The 20,956-nt window shown below is 37.3% G+C and overlaps 1 protein-coding gene across 2 annotated transcripts in view; it reads left to right on the top strand.

The window, feature by feature from the left end:
- Window positions 1-20,956, top strand: part of SRBD1 (S1 RNA binding domain 1) — a 130,822-nt gene that overhangs the window by 34,895 nt on the left and 74,971 nt on the right. For both annotated transcript variants that reach the window (XM_071806090.1, XM_071806091.1), the window contains one exon: window positions 634-741. In XM_071806090.1, the coding sequence (XP_071662191.1) occupies window positions 634-741 (108 nt within the window). The remainder of the gene's footprint in view (window positions 1-633; window positions 742-20,956) is intronic.

Raw genomic sequence — 20,956 nt, 5'->3', positions numbered from 1 at the left:
GACTTGCAAATAGGGGCACCATATTTAGAGGGTTATTGTACTGTTTTGGGATCCCCTGTGGACAGACATCTGGTCCGCTGAAGCAGCTGCTGCACGGCCATAGCGTACAGCCCAGTTTGTCTTTCAGCATTAGACTGGCTTTAAACAAGGTGATTTGATGGTTGACTGGCTGTAGTGGGGTCAGTCAGAGGCAATGACCTTACAAGCTGTTGCAAACTATGATGTTCCCATCAACGAATTAAGATTCTGATTGCTTGGGCTTCTGCCCTTTTTCATGACTCAACAGATGAGGGAAATAAGAAGGGAAAGGGTCTGAGGACTGTAAAGAATGTTACATTTCTTTTATGAATGTGAAGTATCTGTTGTGGGTTGTGGTTTTTTTTCTGCAGTCGTTGCCACTGTTCAATTCCATTACAAATAATTGAAAATTTTTACTCATCTTGTGAACTGTCACATTGAAAATGGGTTAAACACAATGTGGTATTTATTACTAGGAGTATGTTCTCCTTAAATCCAGGCCTTGTGTCATATAAAATAAGATGTGCTGGTCATTGTTGTAGATTGAATGCTATGTATGAAAAAGTCTAGAAGAACATCTAAGAGTAACTGCTCATTTTTTTGCTCCATGCAAAGCTGTAGCACTGTTGTGATTGGCAATGGCACAGCCTGCAGAGAAACAGAAGCTTACTTTGCTGACTTAATTATGAAGAAATATTTTGCACCACTGGATGTTGTTTACTGGTAAGATCACTTTGCTTGCTGGGATATTGATCTGTTCAGCATATTTTGAATTAACAGGTAGTTTGAAATGTGATTTTTTTTTTTTTATTTTTCTATTTTTTAATTTTATTTAAGTATTCCTTTTTGTTGCCTTGTCTGTCTCTGAGTCAAGCTTGACCCATCCTTCTAGCCAAAGGAAAATGGCTGTAGCTCTTTGGACCATGAAAGTTCTCCTGAGTCAATAAGAGAGACTCACTGAAGCATTTTATTTTCTCTTCCTGAGGTTCGCTCTGTTGTTATTATCATAGTAATAAAGTATGCAAGAATAGCAGCTCAAATTGCCAAGGACCTGTTTGGCATTGTGTGTTTGTTTCTTGATAAATGGGGTTTAAATGCAAATGATAAAAGCTTGTGTTGTCTGACTGTGGTATGGAATGTTTGCTAATCCTGTGGGTATTAAATAGTCTGAAAATACATATTTTGTTAATATCTAGCAGAAAGTAGTGAAGGTGTTTATCCTCATTAAACTTCAAATTTTATCCATTAGTTTGTTGAATTAAAACTAAACTATTCTGCTGTTGGCTTGGATGGAAACTGTACTATATCGCTTTCTTTTCTCCCATGAAGAACTGTTATCTTTTTTTAATTCACACTTTTTTTTTCAAGTGTTTTTGGTGACTTACCTTGGATTATCTTTTCTGCTGAAGTTTAACCGCAGTGTTTACTTTTCTCTGTCTTAACATACTGAAATAAGTTATCTAAATTTTTGAAAAAGTTATGACTTTTCTCTGTTCAAACTACTATATACTTTTAATGCAACCTTTAGATTACGAAGTTGTCTTACAGAAACGTTCAACATACATATTATTCCTGCTAATATATGCCATCATTTGATTGCACTTGTCTTTGTTTCTAAAATGTCTAAGTACATTTGCAACAAGATATGATACTTAAATCTCCTTTTCATTTCAGGGCATAGTAGGGTTTTTCTGACTGTAATTGTTTGCAAAGGAAAGAGGCTGTTAGAGCTTCTGAAAAGTTAAGCATACTCTTTCCTGAATCCAGGTTGAAAACACTGGCTTTTTAATGACTGTAGAGAATGGAAAACACTTCAGACTGTGTGGTTTTTGGCAAATGTTTATTTTCACTGTTGTTCATAAAAAATACATTTTGCTGACATAAGCAATGTGTCTGAAAGAGTAAAAATGTACATAACTAGTTTACACAGAAATAATATTTATATAGTACCATGGTGGATGGTTTTCTCACTGTATGTTACTCTTGCTTTCATATTTGTCCCTGTTTATAGTTCATGATTATAGAATTTGCAAAATAATTCTTATTAACTCTTTTGGGGGGGCCAGTAGAACTACCAAGTTCTTGGAGAACATAAAAGCTCTTGTGCAACAGAGATTAGTATAAATGCTCCAAGGCAGAAGTTGGGTTATCAGGTTGTTGCTTTTTCTAGTAGTGGCAGATAATTTTGTCACCTAATTTTTTCCAAAACTTGTTGTGATATTTGTAGGAAAAATACATTAAAGCGATTGTTTAACATGCAAGATTGATTCCTGGAAGTGAAAATTAGCATAATGAAAACCATTTTTGCTTTCAGTATGTATTTATGTTGCTATTGGTTTTCTTTTTCTGGGCTTCTATGTGGTGAAGAGCTAGTCTCTACTTCAGAGTTTGTATGCAGAATACTCTGAGGTACTGCATATTAAAATAGAAGTGAGAATAGTGTAATTTTTTTTGTATTGCATGTTGTGGGTGCCGTATTTGGAGTTGTTGAACTTTGTAGACTGCTGTTGTGTGCACATTTGTGTATGTGGGTATACAAATAAGCTGGACTTGCAGTCCCTGTGTCTCTTATCGCATTTTGACAATCATGACTAAGTTTCTTGAAGAATTCAAACATGATACTTACTAAATGAGGAGCAATTAGTGCAGAATTATCATTTGAGCGCTAGGTGATAATAGGTACATAGCATGAGAACTGTTGCACCTCTTGAGGGCAGCTATGAAAGATGACTTGGAAAAACATGCTCTGCTGATCCTCTTTTTTTAAATAAAAAAAAAGTTCCACAGGACACTCACTCACAGATCCCAAAAAACTTTTCTGGTTCTTTTCTTGATTATGTTTTCTTATGATAGGGGAAAATATGAGGGCTTTGTATATACATAAGCAGAATGCAGATCTCTTATCAGTTCTGTGGAAAACCATGGTATGCTTTTGGGTTAAGTGATCTTTATAAATTGTTTTTTGATTAAAACCTCTAAGAAACAATTTAAATAATGTTGGAACAATTCACTTTTAATAAAGATCTGGTTCAGCAGGTTGTGGTTATAATTAAAAAATGGATTTATAGATAAATTTAGTGTTTGAACTGAAAAAAAAGAGAAAAACCAAATAAAACAAAAAGCCAGAACAAAACAAAAACTGTCTAGTACTTAAACTGTGACAGAATGAGTCAGTTGCCTCAATCACAATACCCTTTCCCAAGCTTCTCACTGTGGTGCACTGAGTTGCACCAAGGTGGAAATCCTTGCTCAGCAAAACAGAACTCAAGTTCATTGCTGTGTGCAAGTTTTGGAGAATTGCCAATTGTATTTTCACTTACAATCTTTTTCCTTAAAGGAGTCCAAATTTAGAGTGGCTTGGCAGATGGGACTAGGCTGTTTTATAGTGTTTTAAAATCAAAATCCCAACCAACTTGTTAAGCTGTCATTCAGAAAGGTGACTGATAGAGACCTACTACAAACTTTGGCTTCCTTGGCAAGTAAAGCTTGTGTGTGTGGTTTTTTGTTTGTTTGTTTGTTTTTGTTTTTTTTTTTTTTTTTTTTGGAGGTGGAAAATGGGTTCAGAAATTATTATTAAAATAAAAATCTGTTCATACTTTTATATTCAGTTCATTATATGGAATTTCGATCACACGTTTCCTGGTAAAGGACACAATAACAGAGCCTGTAATTTTCAAAAGAAGGTGTGTGCAGTTGATGTGTGCACAAATAATCTGGACAGATGCACTCTAATGAAGGTTAGTGGTAATAACCAGCTGAACACTTAATTGTTTGCATGTATGTGCAGCACATGCTGAAATTGCCTACCTACTACTAAAGTCCTGTACAATAATTTCAGAATTGTGCATGAAGTTATTCCTTGGCTTCAGTGTCTGACTCTGGGCAGCACTTAAATACAGACTTAACACTGTTTCAGGGTTTTTTTAGTTCTCAGTTATGTGGCACGAATCAAATTAACTGATTCTCACTTTAGAATACTTCAGTTGTATCAGTATCAAAAGAGGCATCCGAAATAATTCTCTTCATTTCAATTCCTCCGTTTGATTTTTCTCTCAAACATTACAGTATTTTATTTGATGACTGCTTTGTCTTTTTTAGTGCTGATAATTATATGACAAGGAAGCAATTAAAATAGCAAATCTTCAGCAATGGCAAGTACCAGTTATGTATAGTTTTACCAAATTTTTTCCAAAGAGAAGACAAAATCAGTGAAGACAGTAGTAGGAAATGAGGCACAAGGCACCATTTTTTGTGTGGCTTTAAAACCTGTCTGGACTGAGTCTGACAGTTTTTGATTTAAAGCAAGTATTTTCTTACTATTTTTGTAACCAACATGCTTTCAGATACCTACATCCAACCTAAATAACTGCAGGACTTTTTTTTTTTTTTTTTTTATGTAGTTTCCCTTGTAGAGCTATGTTTATTGACTTAGATTAGGACTGGACTAGAGCCCAGAGACAGTCATATCTAGTCTTCAGGTTTTTCGTTACAAATCAGTTTTTGTTACAAGGTTCAATAAATATCCTTGATTATTTATGTTAGTTCTATTGTGAGTTCTTGCCAAAGATACATTGTATTATAACCAAAACAGATGTTCCATTTTAGACAAGTGTATTTGTATTAACAGGACCAGAAATGTAAATGAAACAACAGTGTGTTCAGCATTGACATGGCCAATGATGAACTCTTAGGATTTCATTGGCCTTTTTGGATTAAACGAAAATCTTGAAAAAATATTTCAGGAATCTCATTCTGTATTTTGATCACCGCAGCTGGTTTTTCTTTGATTGCTGTTGGGTGTAGGCATCTTGGAAATGAAAGCTATCTGAATGACAGGTGAACTATGCTAGAGCAGGACAACATGAACAGCTCAATCATCATACTGGGAAAAATGCAATCACAGTTTTTCTCTCAGGATCAGTGGTTTCACTGTCACAATACAAGCATTCTTACTTTACAAGACATTACTGGTCTTTTTTTATGTGCTTGTTACATTAGTGCACACTTAGAATAAAGTATTTCAGCTCGCATTTAAAAGAAAATTTGGTAGATATCATGAATTGCTAATTGTTTTTGATAAGCAGGAAAAAATGCAGCCAGGCAAGTGTATTTTGTTGCTGTTTTCTAGGTGACTTAGGGTTTCTTTTCTGTTGCACTTGGTTTTAAACTTGATAAAGAATCTTTTTCTGCCACTTTCAGGAAAACCTTTTCTTGCTCTAGAGGCTTTATAAGCAACGCAATTAATAATTTACTGCTGTTTAAGTTCAAACACTTCTGTACCGTGACAAATAGGGAAAAGTCTGTAATGTCTTGTAAAGTTCTCCTTGGGTTTTATTTAATGTTTAAATTGTCTGCTTTAGAATACTTAGAAATGTTCTGCTAAGGTAGAATAGGACTCTTTAATACCTTTTGAAGTTGGACCTTGGTGGTAAGAAATTGATTTGGAAATGTTTGTTCTACAGGATTTTAGGTCCGCTTGTATTTTATAGGTGTCTGCACATGCTTTTCAATTTAAATGTGTGTTTTATGTTGTTGAATATCTACATTATACTCTCTCAGCTTTAACAAATGCCACTTTCAAGTTCCATGCCTCTACATTTCTAATGTTACACTAGCTTAATTCCCATTACTTTTCTGCTTCATAGCACTTGCAGTTTGAAAGGGACCTAACATTCGGGTTCACATTATGATAATTAGGTTTCAAAGCAGTGTGGGGGATTAAGATGTCTGAAGTCTAGTTGCCGAATAAAGTTCAGAACTACTTGTAAAACTTGTTTGAGTGGTTAACAGAAGTGGTTTTATTTATTCAGTGCTCATGCAGCATTAATCCGTATTTCATCAGGTACCCACAGTGCTGTAACTCTAGATATGACCTTGGGACTTAATTTACCCCATCTCAGTTTTCCTTATTAATGTGCCATGAAAGAGGTACATGAAAGATAGCCAACATCAAAGCACCTTTTCAAATAAAGTGGTTGATATGAATCCTCTGGTATTTAACACTGTCTGTCAAATGTTTCAGCTGGTTTGCATCCCTTTACAAGCTATTGCTTGCTGCATTAATGCAGTTGTTTCAAGTCTGTTGAGAGTACAAAGGGGGTAGGGATATGGGAAGCTTTATTCCTATTTCTTTTTGATTATATTTTCTTTAAGCTGTTATTTTTTGTCTGTTAAGCTATATAACTCTATTGACGACACATTTATGCGTGCACACCCACACACCTTATGTCATTAGATGTCTGATACCGAAGGTAGAAAGTAGTTTGCAAAGTTTTGGCAAAAGGAATACGTATTTGGCAGCAACAATGCACACGTCTGAAATGTGCACTGAAGAACCTTTGTTCTGCTTTAATCTCTTTCAAGCTCTAGTGGAAGTCCTAAAGAATGAAGAAATAATTTGAGCAACAAACAGGTTTAAAACGTGCGTGAAGAGGCCATGGTCAATGAAAAGATTTTAATTTGTAGTGATTTCTAACCAAAGTGTCTTCTGTGTCTTACCTGAAAGTTACTTTCTGTTGTGATTACTTATCACAGTTGAGTAAGAACTTATGATCATGCCCACTTCAAATGAAAAAATCCTTTTGTTTATATTTACAGGAGACAGTCCTGTAAATTGGAACCTCATGCAGTACAGAGACTCTCCTGCTACTCTTGATTATTCATAACTTTAGGTAGTAATTAGTCTGTTCAGCACAACAGGTACTGTAATAAGTGGCAGCGTTCAAAAATGGTATCCAGTGTGTGTCCCTGGTGCATCTGCAGATTGGTATCTGTGTTGAGCTGAATCCATACTTTGTTCAAAAGGGAAATTCAGAAGTTGCCTTGGATTTTGCACCAGTCCAAGAAAGCAAAGATTCCTCTCTGCCCCAGTTCTGTTGCTTGTTTATAAGTTTTCTGTAGGCATCTCTCGCCATGTTTTTCTGAGGAGAGGAAAATAACTGGATAAGCAGTGCAGATGCAGGGGGACAAGTGAAATAGCAGATGATAATTTCTGGCTTGTGTAGCATGAATTTGAAACTTTTTAAAACAACTTTAAGCAATGCACTTGTCATAATTATGGTATACCATCTTTGAATTCTGTTTCAGAGAAATAACTTCACAGCTTTAAAGATCAGAACGAGGACTAATTGGGAATGTGTCAGTGCAGGTAAAGAAATCATTAATTCCTTTGGGTTCAGAAAAAGAGTAAGATATATGTGGAGTCTAGACTTTAGCAGTGTGAAGGCAGGGGGTCAGGAAATAAGTGTAACTAGTGAAAGAAATCTAAATCTTGAGTAAAAATTCATTTTTTCCAGAACACTAGGACATGTTGTTTGACTTGGGTCCAGGGCAGTCTATGCGAAAACAGCCTTAGGGGAGAGAGGAGAGTTATTCGTGCAATTTCCCTTCTGAGTTTTCTCTTTCCATAGTAACAGTAGTATCAAGCAGTTATTTTTAAAAGTTAGGTTTTTTCAATGTGTAAATCTCTTCAGATCTTTAAAGGATGCTAAGCAAACAAACAAAAAAATCACTTATGTAAAAATGTGGGAAGATTTTTAGGATGAAAAGCCATTAACCATATGACAACGTGTAAGACCAACTTTTCATACTCTTCAATTAGAAATGTACTGATCTCAAATACACTCCTGCAGATTAGATAATAAAGGCGAGATATTTATCACAATAATTCATTTCTTCCCCCTTTGTTTTTTTAAATGAGAATTTGTTCTATTTAGGATTGCAACATTACTTCTCTAGTTTCAGTTTTATTTTCTGCATTATACTGAGCAGTAATTTGTACACAAGCCATTTCCTTTTGGATCTTTGTTATTTTCGGATAAACAAGACACATATTCTTTGTTTTTAGTTTTTTTTTTTCTGTCCTTTTTGGATAATCAGCTTGAAGATGTCTGATATTGCAGTACAACAGAAGTTAGGTGAAGAGGGAGAACTATCCAAAAATATTTACAAACACAAAGCAAGAACATGTTGGAAAGGTAGAAGGTTAAGAGATGCTAGACAATGGATATGCACAAGTGCAGCTGTTTCTGCACAGACTGTGCCCACCAGGTCCTCAGGGAGCAGTTTGCATGGGGTATATTCATAGAGCAAGACAAGGAGTTTCATTCCTAAAGCTCCCTTAAAACAAAATCAGATTTTTACCAAATATGTGTAGAAGCGATTTTTATGTTCAGCATAGAACTACTAAAACTATACTATGAGCAGGGGATTTTATTTTTGGGGTGTGTTTGACTCAGTAGCAGAAGTCTTTAAAATACTATTTTTGTAGCTTAATGTTGTGTGCTGGTCAGTGTTTCCAGTGCAATCTCTGTATGTTGGCAATGAAAATTACTCTGGCCTGAAGTCTCATGTTCAAGGCTGCTCCCAAAGCTTGAGAATGAAGAAGGATATCATAGATTTAAAGAAAAATGGATTATTAGATCTTAAATTTGCTAGATTACTACAGTGAAATTGAACCAGTTCATTTGAGTTACTGGTAATTTCTAGGGGTTGGTGTACCTAACAGGCTAAAAGCAAGTTGTTGTTTTATTTCTTTATTTCAGACAGAAATAACTTCTGTTGTTGTTTAATGTGGTTACAGCATTTAAAGTTATTTGGTGCGAGGTTCTTATCAATGTAATTTCAAAGAAAGACTTACAGGAAGATTTTATTTAGCAAAACGAACATACTGTGAGGTGAGATGATAACATGCCCACTTCTCCTGGAATCAGCATTGTTTGCTCTGACATCCTTCTTTCTCAGAGGGATCACCAAACCACCCTTCCTTGTGGTGGCTCTTGGCTCACTTGCAAGATGTTTAGAGTATCAGTAGAGGTATCACAAGATGAAATTTTTCAAGTCATTGTCTAGGTCTGAAAGGTTCTGTGCAGGTCTCTGCACTGTGTGTGCCATCCTGCGCTTCTCAGCAGGAGAAGGCCTTTTATTAAGAGGTGTCTGAGTGGTGGTCAAGGTCTAAGGATGGCTCGAGGTGAGCAAGAAGCATGAAGAACTGGGGAGCTGGTGGAGGGAGCAGTGCAGAAAGAAACGAGGGTGCAGTCAGGGAATGAGGGCGCTTTGAAGGTGCTTCCTCTATACAGAGGCACTGAAATACAATCTGTGGGATCTTTGTACAGCTTTGAGCTTATTTTAGCTGTGTGTTCCTTCTCTTTTTCAATGCATCGGGTTATGTCAAGAGAACAGTTCCCTTTCCTAATAATGTGTGAGCGTGAATGGATGGTGTACAGTCCAAGCTTAAAACTGAGGTTTGGACTTCAGCTGAAAAATGTGACCTAATGACATATTACTGCTTCTTGCAGTGAGCATTGGAGACAGACTCTCAACAGCTGCATCTCTGAGTCTTTTCCCAATACTACCATTTATTATTTTATTTTTTTTAGCTAGAGTGAGCTCAAGTACACTTGTTCCATGCAGTTCCAGAGTGTGTTTCAAAATGCTGTCTGTTCATCATAACGCTTAGGTTTTGGTCAGTTACTGTGAGACACCACACGAAGAAAAGAAGTCATGCTTCTTACGCAGTTCAGATTGTGAAGGCTTAATGATGTGAGCCTTAAATGTTCCAGACTTGGTATTGGTACTGATCTCAAACAAAGCAGAAAAGCTTAGGCGTTCAGGTAGGCTGCTGCAGCACTGTTTTAAGAGCTTCCAAAATCAGCATGTGTGGTTCCAGTGCCTCTGTAGTTTTAGGTGGACTTCTTAAAGTAAAGGCACATGTGGTTGCCTTCATTTCTCTCATAGTGGAAATGGACTGTAATCAGATTTGGATGTTACCTGTTCAAACAGAAGCTGAGAGGGGTTAGTGACTAAGCTGAATGATGGTGGATCTTTGATGTATTTTTGATTTGCAGACCATTGAAAATTCACTGGTGGCAGTGTAGAATTCACTCCAGAGCCTGTAAGATTACTGACAGTAAGCCAGTTTATTCTGTGTGCTTTGTGAACCCCTTGGACGAAGCCTGTTAACACAGGTATAAAACCACTGGGTTTGGACATGAAAATAAGAAAAAGTAGAAAGACCCGGAAACTTCATCTCTAAAATAGGTGAAATTGCACTTAGGAAATCCTCCATCTCATTTGTAAAACTTCGCAAAACGTTGATTACAGAAACATGTGGTATGATTCTTGTTACCCATGCTTGTGCATTTTACGCTGCCGGCCTTTACACGTTGCCCGAGATGAAATAGCATGGTTTCACAGTGGTATGGTATTGCCATGCTAATGTGATCTTTGATACTGAGAAGGGCATGTCAATTAAAACCATTAAAAGGTTAATTTATTATTTGTGTCAATATTGTCTTTCTAAAATTAGTGATGCTTGTGGTGTTTGGGATAGTATACTATTATCCTCTTCCTATTTAAGAGACGTCAGACATACATTTCTGTGTTTTAAGTGATTTTGCCATGAAATAGCTGTGGCAATTGGTAAATTTTCACTAGTAAAGATTGGGAAAGTTCATTTAGGCTCCTGACTATGTAAAAAAGCTCCAGCAGGAATTACTTGTGGAATCCTGTCAGGAGTTAATTTAAATGGAAGCATCCAGTACAGTGTGATTAATTTCAACCTGGATGCTCTCAGTATTATATAAATACAAGATGTATCCTCCTATTTGTGAGGTACTAAGACTGACTGCTATTGCACAGTCTGACCTGCTTGTATATATTTGGGTAGTGTTTTGTCTTCAACTAGACATTCTGTAGGAAGCTAATGGAGAAGTAAGCACTTTTCCATTTGTGTGAGATTGCCAGTAATATGTTTTTACTTAAGTTGAGATTCTGCCAAACTTCATACCTATTCATTTGTGAAACCACATTTGGTGTTCTGCGTTTTAGCTCTTACTGGGCTTCTTTTATTGTTGCGAGATGTGATATACAGATTTGTTTATTTTTAACTTACTGTGCTATTATCATTGATGCTGATAGCAGAAGCTTAGATTATGTGGTTAGATCACACTAGGCTAACAGTCTGCATTAGATATCTTAATTTCAGTGGCTTTTAACTGGCAGAGAGTTTTCTTTGGGATAAAATTCTTCATCCTAGATCTCTATTATTTCGAAATACATGCAACCCACACATATATACTCTCTAACAATTAGAAATGTTTGAGAAAATAAATATGAACAAATGCTGTCATTAGTGGGGAAAAGTTTCCTTTGTCTTTGAAATATCAATACTGTTGAGATCTGATAAAAAGGAAAGTTTGTCAGCAGATCCAAAGTTTGGATATAAGTCTGCCTCTGAAAATACGTTCAGGTTTGTTTTGAGTACCAAACCTCAGGAAATTGCCACTTGTATGGCTGCTAACAAATTCTACAGTACCAGGTGAGCAACTGTTACAGACTTTTATTTAAAAATAAATTAAAAAAAAAAAAAAAGACAAAATGGCTTGGATTTTAGGGAGATTAGAAAATTAAATGTTCATGACTTCTAGGTGTTTGATAACCTGAAAAATCCTCCAGGACCAAAAAAACCCACACAAATACAAGGCATCTGTCAGTAAAGCAAGGGATTTTTCTCTCTGCAGTTATATAAAATTGCCATTTTTATTACTGATTTCTACCTGTTGGCTCTTGGAGGCTGCTGGCAGTCCAGGGGTGAGTGCTAGCAAAGTTGCACCTTCACTTGGAGTAATTTTGTGTGATACTGAAACTGCAGGCTACACTTGGCTCCACTCATTTAACTTTTCTTATCAAGAAAATGTATGACAGTCTTAAAAGCTTTGTCAATGTCATTGAAAGAAGCCACAGCAACAGGAGATGCTCCAGCATACTTATGTTTTCAGGGCATGAGAGGCAGAGAATATAGACTTGCTGCGTGTCTCAAAGGGCCTTTGAGTAGGTTATTTCAGCTTGAAAAGGGATTAGATTTAGATGACTGCAGTGTCAGGCAGTTGTAACTGAAGGTAATTATTGAGGATAATTCCTTTCTATAACTGGATCCCAGCAGTTTTGTCAGTGATGAGTAAGTGGAGAGAAGGAGAAATGATCCATTTGTTGTCGTGTGTGATACGGAGGTGAGAAAGAGTACATCTGAAAGGAGACAGCAAAAAGCACAAGCTATGTGAAGCCCCTTCTTCAGTAGCAAGCGCTCCGAGCAGCGACAACTTGGAGCAATGGGCAAGTGGAGGGGAAAGGGTGGAGAGGAGAGAGCCGTGCTGTTTTTCCTGGTTGTTTTCAAGTTTAGGAGATTTGTGTTGCTTTGGTGGCTTAACATATGGTTGTAAATGTAATTGTCAGTCTAGCAGTTCTGTACGTTATTTATTTTTCCTTCAAACACCTGGTGTTCCTGAAAGCAAATTTGTTGCCCACATAGAAATAATGTTTTCACTTTTATCCCATTTGCAACTGCAAGTAATATCACAGTTTCTAATTGTATCAGATTATTTTATGTAACGGCAAATACTGCTCAAACAGCTCAGCTATATATGGAGCTTTCTAAATGAAAAACCTGGAGGTGGGGGTCAAGATATCCATCGATATGCAGTTGTAGTTATTGCTAATATTAAATTGGCTTTTCGCATTAAACTCCTCTCTCAAACCTAATTAATTTTTGTATTTTGTTAAACATCTTTGGCAGCTAAGGCAACATGCCTACTGCCTGTTCAGTTCTTTTATTAGGTTGAACTAGAGCTAACATTTGGATAAAATACATTTTGACATTTGAATTTGACATAAATGTTTCAGGGAAACAGTTTAGACATGCATCCTCCATGGGTGATTCTCTTGTCAGGGTTATGATGTTGTACTGTAAATATACTTTGGAAGTGGCCTTTCAATAAAATCAGTGATGCATTTATTACTTGTTCCTGGTCTATTTTTCCTCATAGTGTAAAATCACAGCTCAAAGTTACTTTGTCATTTCTTTTATTAAAGTTATTTTCTAGAAGTTAGTTTGTCATTTTTAAGTAAATCAAACTAGATATTCCTGTGTTACTTCTCAGTGATTATCTTTCTGCTGAAGGAAAAGTTAGCTCTAATCTTCTGTTAGAAGAATAAATAGGAAGAGACATTGTCAATTTGAATGTTTTAGAATGAAATAATTTTGAGATCATGATATAGTATCCTTTTAATATATCTCATTTCTTTAGCCAACAAGAAGAATGTAAGACTTTTAAAGGGCTGTTTAATTCCTTTCCAAGGGATGCTTAAGGCTGTTCCTCTGGTTCTTCCATTCCCTTGGGCCTGGCTGGCTCTGCTGGCACCCACTGTCTCCTTGACCTGCCTGTCCATGGCCACTTGCTACCTTCTCCTTTGGGCAGCTGCCTGACCACCTCTTGGCATTTCTGGAGAAGACCACTGACTGGAAAGGCCATGCTGCTGGTCATTATTAACAGAGCAAATTAGGGGAAATTGTTTCTCCTTTTGCTGGCTTCTTTTTGATAAAGCAGTTACATTAGGTTGTAGGTTACTGGACTTCTGACATTAGTGGGACTAGTGTTTTCTGGCTGAGACTGGATTTTGAATAAAGGAGTTGTTCTTGTGCCAAGTGAGAAGAAAAATCTGGTGCCATCTAATTTGGAGCAGATTCTCTTCAGTTTTATAGTCTGTAGGGAATTCCTTCCAGGTTTTTGTAAAGTGAAGATACAGATTAAATGTTGATTGTAATGGTTTGTGTATGTATATTTTATTTAATATGCAATGCAGAAAGTGCAAAGTTGATTTATTGGTCGACATTGAAAACCAGGGTTATGAAGCCAAGCCAATTTGTGGTTAATATTAGATTGTGATAAACTAAAATTTTTAATTAGTACAGTGAACTTTGGGGAAGAGGTTTTCTTTATGTAAATCATCTTTGGGTCATCTGAAATACCAGTTTTAGCAGTCAATGCAAGTTGGAGCTTTTCATGATTGAAACAGGTCTCATATAAAAGTTTTAATGGAATACGTGTGGCCTAAGATTATGTCTGTTCCTTTTTTATAAAGTATTTGTAAGTTAGTTTCCCTTGAAGTTAGTAGCAGAATATAAGTTCAGGTTTTCTTTACTGTGCCACAGTTGGTATAATTAAATTGCATAGATCACACAATGCTTATGATGGTGATGTTGTGAGCCTTTATGAACTTTGGAGGAAGGCAAGACTTGAAGCTTGTGAAATGTGTTTCTTCTGGTTCTCAGGGTTTGATTAAACCCAAATCCAGGACATGCCAGTTTGTGGTATTAATAATTTTAAATGTTTATTTATCTGTTGTATTAAAATGTTTTAACATCTTGAACAGGATCTGAAAGTACCTGAAAATAATTTTCAAATATGTAGTTTAGAAGTATTTACATGGCCTTTTAGTAGGATTAGATTCTCCTTTATGTAATCAGATAAATTAGTAGGGGCGGAGGGGAAGGAAAGTAGCAATTAGACTCTTAGTATTTATGTAGATATTAATATTTTCTTAGTATAATTTGGATCTGAATTAGCAGATATTTTATTTATGCCTAGACTTGAAAACCTATCCTATTCTGGCTGGAAAAGTGCAGCCTATTGGTTTATTAACCTATCGGTTTATTAACTGACAAGAACAGGGTTTATACAATTAGTTAGGACTCCGATAACATAAAATACAGGTTCGGATATCAGTTGAGGAAATTATTGGGGTGCAGCAAAATCAGAATAATGAGGATCCACAGTGTACATGCACACACTCACAAGACACAAACCAGAGCCCTCTGACTCCAGGGTCGCCTCAAGAAATAATCACTCGCCTGGGTTAGGCAAGGACTTATTCAAGGATATATTCAGTAAAGTATCGCTCACCCAAATGGGGAAGTGAGGTGCTCCCAATCCCGGGAAGTTTCCTTAGATGGCGTTCCAGTCTAAGGGGAGGGCTTCAGCTCAGCAGATCCACTGCTCTGAGAAGGCCACTACAAAGGGGGCCTTCGGCGGGAACCTCATTTTGTAGTCTGGTCAGATCTGGTTGTGGGCATTCCAGAAGCTTCTCAGGTTCTCTGGGCCCCTTCTCTGCGAACAACCCTGTCAACTGACTCTGGGTCCCACAAAAGAGCCATTAATTGCCTCACTGAAGGCTCCAGTTCTCAGAGGGGGAAAGTGCAACTGCCACAGCCACCTTCAGCACAGGCCAGCAGAGCCGAGCAGGCACCCCAGGGCAGGAGATGCTCGGCTGGGTGCCGCGTGTCCCACCCAGCCATATGTTCTCCATAACCCCCGGCAGTTCTCTGCATCAGCCAGGGTGCCGGCGGACTCTCTGCCGCTGTGCTGCCAGGGAGTCTCCATCAGATAAACTCCTGTTCTCAATGAGATGATTATTATTTTAATATTGTGTTGTCTCTTCAAATTTATAAAGGATGAGTGTCACAAGGATGGAGCCAGGCTCTTCTCAGTGATAACCAATGGTAAGACAAGGGCTAATGGGTTCAAACTGGAATGCAAGAGGTTCCACTTAAATATGAGAAGAAACTTCTCAGTGAGGTGACAGACACTGGAACAGGCTGCCCAGGGGGGTTGTGGAGTCTCCTTCTCTGGAGACATTCAAAACTCACCTGGACACATTCCTGTGTAACTTCATGTGGGTGTTCCTGCTCCGGTGGGGGGACTGGACCAGATAATATTTTGAGGTCCCTTCCAGTCCCTAACATTCTGTGATTCTATAGCCCTGATCTCCAAATGATGGGGGGGTGTGCGGTGGTTTTTTTGGTTTTGTGTTTTTTTTTTTTTTTATTTTGTTTTTTAAAGTAACAACTGTTAGTTATCAACTGCAAGAATAGTCTTAACAGTTTAACATCAGACACTTGAAATTAAGTGGGCCTACTCTGTTACTGTAGGAATCAGCAAGGGACAGACTTCCATTCATTTCCGAACAATTTCAGGTTTTCTTTTTGTTCGTAGCGTTTGAATAATGTAGGATTGTTTAATGAGTTTTAAGTCCAGCACTGTTTGAAAACAGAGTGTTGACTTTTTAAATCTATGTTTGTTTCTCAGACACTGTTCTGGGGCGGAGATGTACTTTTCTGAAATGCATACATGGTGCTAAATTCCTAAACTGCTGTTTTTTAAAAAAATCCTGAATCTCATTTTAATATAATCAAAACCTCGTTTCTCAGCTATAGAGGGTCCAAGTGTTCCTGTTTATAAGTAGTAGGTTTTGGAGTCTACATTCACGGAAATACTTGAAACCTGACTGGACACACACTTGAGTTGGTTGACCCTGCTTTGAGCAAGGATGTTAGACCAGCTGATTTCCGCAGATGCCTTTCAACCACCATGATTCCATGGCACCCAACAGTTTTCCCAGTGCTGAAAGAGTCATTCCAAGACTCTCACTCTTCATTGCTGGCTTGGTTTGCAGGATCCAGACATAAGAATCTGATTCAGAGAAGCAGGTGTGGAGTAGATGTCCATTGCCCACCTGATGAGTAAAGCATTCACAGGTATAGGCTCTGATTTGAGATTTCTGTGTGATGCTCTGCAGAAGACTCTTCACACAGAATCACAGAATGTTAGGGATTGGAAGGGACCTTGAAAGATCATCCAGTCCGATCTCCCCGCTGGAGCAGGAACACCCAGATGAGGTTACACAGGAATGTGTCCAGGTGGGTTTTGAATGTCTCCAGAGAAGTAGACTCCACAACCCCCCTGGGCAGCCTGTTCCAGTGCTCTGAGTTCCAGAGTACCTTTCTTGTGGGCCAGATATGAATTGGCAAGAAAACTTTAAAATAACTTGCTTTCATTTTGAAGTAACCTGTACCATGAGGAGAGAAGACATTTGAATGGGGGAAGGAAGAAATCAGTAGTTCATGTTCATTCCAGGGCATTGGTTTTGTGTGGAAGTTGGGCTGTTGATGGATTTTTTTGTTGTTGTTGTTGTTTTATTTTGGCCTTTCAAGAAAAAACTGAATATGAACTTCCCTGTGCAAACTTTGTCATCTGTCAGATGTATTTGAAAAGGATGAGTCAACCATTTTACTTTTGTTAGTGCTTTTGTTTAAAATTATGTAGCTGTGACCTTCAATTCTTCAAATGTTTCTAAGAGACTTTCCCATTATAAAATGGAGGTCGAAAAGAGGGTTTGAAAGATGCGTGTTCCAAGATCTTATTTTTCTGCAAAATAGTTGCTGTTAGACTCATGAGTAATTAGATATGTAAATGTTTTAATGAGCCTTTACACTATTGTGAGATATTTTATTGCTAGAATGGCAATTGATTCAGTATCTAAGTACTGTGTAACATACCTGGGACTGGAGAATCACTTTGAAAATTCTGATGTAAAAAGTAGGACGTAATTTAGCTGCATTTTTATGATCTAGGTGGAAGGATATCTTTTCAAAAACTAGAAAGCCAACTCATCCTACACATTCATATTTCGATAACAAAAAATAAAAAAAAGAGTATTTTATAGCTGAGGTGTTTTTTGAGTCTAAAAGTAATTGGTTAGAAATGATGCATAAGAAATTTCTTTTCAGAAGTATTTTTTTAAGTGTTTGTAACTGGATGAAGAGTGTGTTTTAAATGAAGTGGTCTTTCAGCATATGTTAATGCCAGTTCTAGTGATACTGCTCATGAAAAGTCTCCAGTGTGGATCTGTCACAACCTGAGGGTACAAATTATTCCCTTTTAAAATAACGGGGGAAAAGAAATATAGCACTACCCAATGGAACTTTTATTTCACTAATTCCAGATATTTGGTTTTGTCAGTATTTTTTCTGACTTTCAGTTACAGTCTTACTAAAGGAATTTGTTTTCTGTAAAAGCATAAAATCCATGAATCCATTTTTCTGTAAAAACAAAAAATTCATGAATCCATTTGAAGTTTATGAGGACTTGGTCCTGGTTGGTTGGTTGTTTTTGGTGTTTGTTGTGTGGTGTTTGGATTTTTATTTATTTTTTTCTTTTTGCTGAGGTTGATACATCCGTTCGTAAGACAAAATGAGAAGGTAGCTACTATTTTAAATGGTTTAAAGGATAAACAATAATGTTTAACTCACTTTCATTTGGAGATATGTTTCATTCACATTAGCAACTCTTACTGTAGATGCCTAGCAGTTGCGTATGATGTGGATAAAATAATAATATTTAAAACTGTGATAATGAGGACCACCAAAGAAGACATGAAAGAACCTTAGAGGCCTAAAAAGAGAAAAATGGATCATTTAATAACAAAGCAGTCAATCTACTTACTCAAATGCCTGTAGAGCAGCATATGTCTTCTCACTTTCAAATCTGTGTCTGACTAAAGTAACTGAGCTATTAAAATACGCTTGTTAAGGTAAAGCAAACTTCATTTGATTTTTGTTTTTTTCTGTAGTTTTTGCATGAAAAATATTCCTTTTTTTCTGAAGAATGAGTAACCTACTCTTTTTTTTTTAACTTTTTTTTTCCCCGTCTCTTACTATAATCCTATTTGTACTGTAACACTATGGTTCCTTCATAGGTGATTAATAGATTTTGCTGGAAGCACTAATCTACTATCTCAGTTTTATGGCCTTTTTTCTAATGAAGAAAAACAATTTCCTTGATGGACAGAATGGAACATTTTTTTGATCAGCATCTGCTTTGAGTAGTCAAAAACTATAGGAAAATACCAAAGCAAACTGGTTTATCCTATATTTAAAAAATTGAAACAAACCAGAAAAACAAATGAGAACATTAAAATTGTAAGAGCACTGTCATGATTAAGTTTTCAGAAATTACTTTTGAGCAATAGCAGCATATGATTTTGATTAGGTGTGCATGAAGTACGATTTACTTTATGTAATATTTGTCGAGCTGGAGAATAAACACAGGAGGCGAATGTATCTTCTGTGAACTAAGGCAGATGGCTTTTTTTAATAAATTTTTTTAATAGATGAATTCCAAATCAAGGTAAAGAAGAAATGGCATGGCTAGAAAGATGTGGTCGTACTTTTCCTTAGTGTTTAATACCTCAAAGAAATTTTCCTGCCAGCATTCATTCTGATCACAGAATTCTTAATTTATTTTGAGTTTCTCTATGTGGAAAACCTGGCTATTTCCGAGTTCAGTAAACTGTGCCAAGAAGTGTCTGTAGGTTAAAAATATTTAATATGACGTCTTCGGATACAGCCTAGATGTTAAGAGCGATGGGGAGGGAGCAGAGGAGTAGCAGCAGAGGCTCTGTGATGCCCTCACGCCGTGCACTGTCTGTCCACACCACATTGCCCAGCCCATGTAGAAGGGTTGTAGGTGTCTCCAGCCTTCCCGTGTGGCTCCATGCTAAGGAGAGATTGAGTACTAAGATTAGTGATATTGTAGGAAGGGGGTGGCAAAATAGAATAAAGCCTGACTCGAGACAAAGCTACAGGAATTTTGCATGAATCAGGGCTGCGGAGGCTGCACGGCAGCTCTGGCCATGCTGCTTCCCAACTGCCGGGAGTGAGCATTAAAGAAAATGACAGTTGCTGGAGGTGCCATTCTCCAAGAGGCATTTTGCTCCATATGTTGTGGTCTTGTCCGGTTATGCTCCACTCTGGGGACAAAGTCTCCATGAGAGTTAACGTGACTCTCAGCTCCAGCCTTTGGTCTGTGTGAACTAACTGCGTTTCAGCCGCAGCAGTTGCTTGCATCTGTGTTGCCCATTCTACCAGATAAAAATTATTCCTGAGAGCAATTATAGCAACCAAATAGAATGTCCTTATAGCCTTTCTAGACAATTTCAAACCAACTGTTCACATGTGACACTTCTTGATGCAATTTTTATTTGACCCAGTCTGAACGCTCTATGCAATTCACTGACAAATGAAGTGGTTGGGAGGTCTGTATTCACTGGAGAACCTGATTGATTCTGCTTAATGGATTATCTGTGTCTTAAATGTGCTGTGTCTGGGTGGTGTGGGTAGTACAGTGCCTGCAATAGGCAAATGTTTTGGTTTGAAAATTAGACAGACTTTAGGCAGACATTAGTTTCCCAAGTTATAAATGATTGGTCACACCACCAAATATAGATGGTACTAGCCAAGTCTACATAGGCAGGAATTTTTATTTTTTTTTTTTTTAAGTCTTTGTTGGTTCTTGGTACTTTATAATGCTCCAACTTGAATAACCATGCATGAACATGAACTGCCGAGTTCCAGGGTTTTACCCTTTGCCCTTACCTCTTGTGAGATCCCGCATGGCTGGAGATGGGCTGGATGAAACGCCAGCTTTCCCCATGTGCTACCCCTGCAGGGGGTTTCTGCTTGACTGAGCTGAGATGGAGCTGCTGGCCAGGACAGTGCTGGTGATGGTACCTCTGCTCTGGAACTCGCAGCTTCCTTGGGTCTGCTGTGTTTCATGGGGCTGGGTCAGGCTGATGGTTTCACCAAGCTCTTGAGAACTGCGGTGGCAGGGGCCAAGTAAGGCTGCTCATCAAGCTCTTCAGCGTGGAACACTTTTGCCAGGATTTTGGGGGAGCATTGTCATCATCATCTTTTCAGAATGTACTATTTTTAATGTATGTGTCTAAGCAATTTTTTTTACAAATGTCTCTATAAATATATAAAACATTCAGGGTTTAACATCACCTAGTGTTTCTCTTCTTCCTGAAGCTGTGGCTGCCAAAATTGGTTGTTTTTCTTTGTTTCCCTGTGCCCCACTGCCAGTGGGCAAAAAGGTTAGGTAAAATCTTGTCAGTGTTTGGCTATATCTTTCTCTGTTGTATATACAGTTCGTTCTTCTGATATCATTGAGATAATTTAGTCATGTAAAACTGTGTGAGTGTTGGCAGGAGTGGTCTTGACCATACCTGTTTTCATTCCTATTTTATTTTTAGAAGTGGACTCTAATATTCATTTTAATTTCTTATATTAGTCCTGAAACCTTCATTGCTGTCTTTGTTTTAATGTTAATTTGCTATGGATAGGTACCTTTTTAACACATTTGAATATATTTAATTAGCATTAGTTCTACTTAGAATTAGTGCAATTTTATTTCTGATCACATGAAATGTGTTGTTTTTTTTCTTTTTGAACTTGTCCTCTTATATTAAGGTAATATTGTATTTTGTA

Source organism: Patagioenas fasciata, chromosome 3 (genome assembly GCF_037038585.1).
Source record: "Patagioenas fasciata isolate bPatFas1 chromosome 3, bPatFas1.hap1, whole genome shotgun sequence".
In the NCBI taxonomy this organism is placed as follows: domain Eukaryota; kingdom Metazoa; phylum Chordata; class Aves; order Columbiformes; family Columbidae; genus Patagioenas; species Patagioenas fasciata.
The sequence above is the reverse complement of the archived record's forward strand: the minus strand, read 5'-3'. Positions and strand labels throughout refer to the sequence as shown.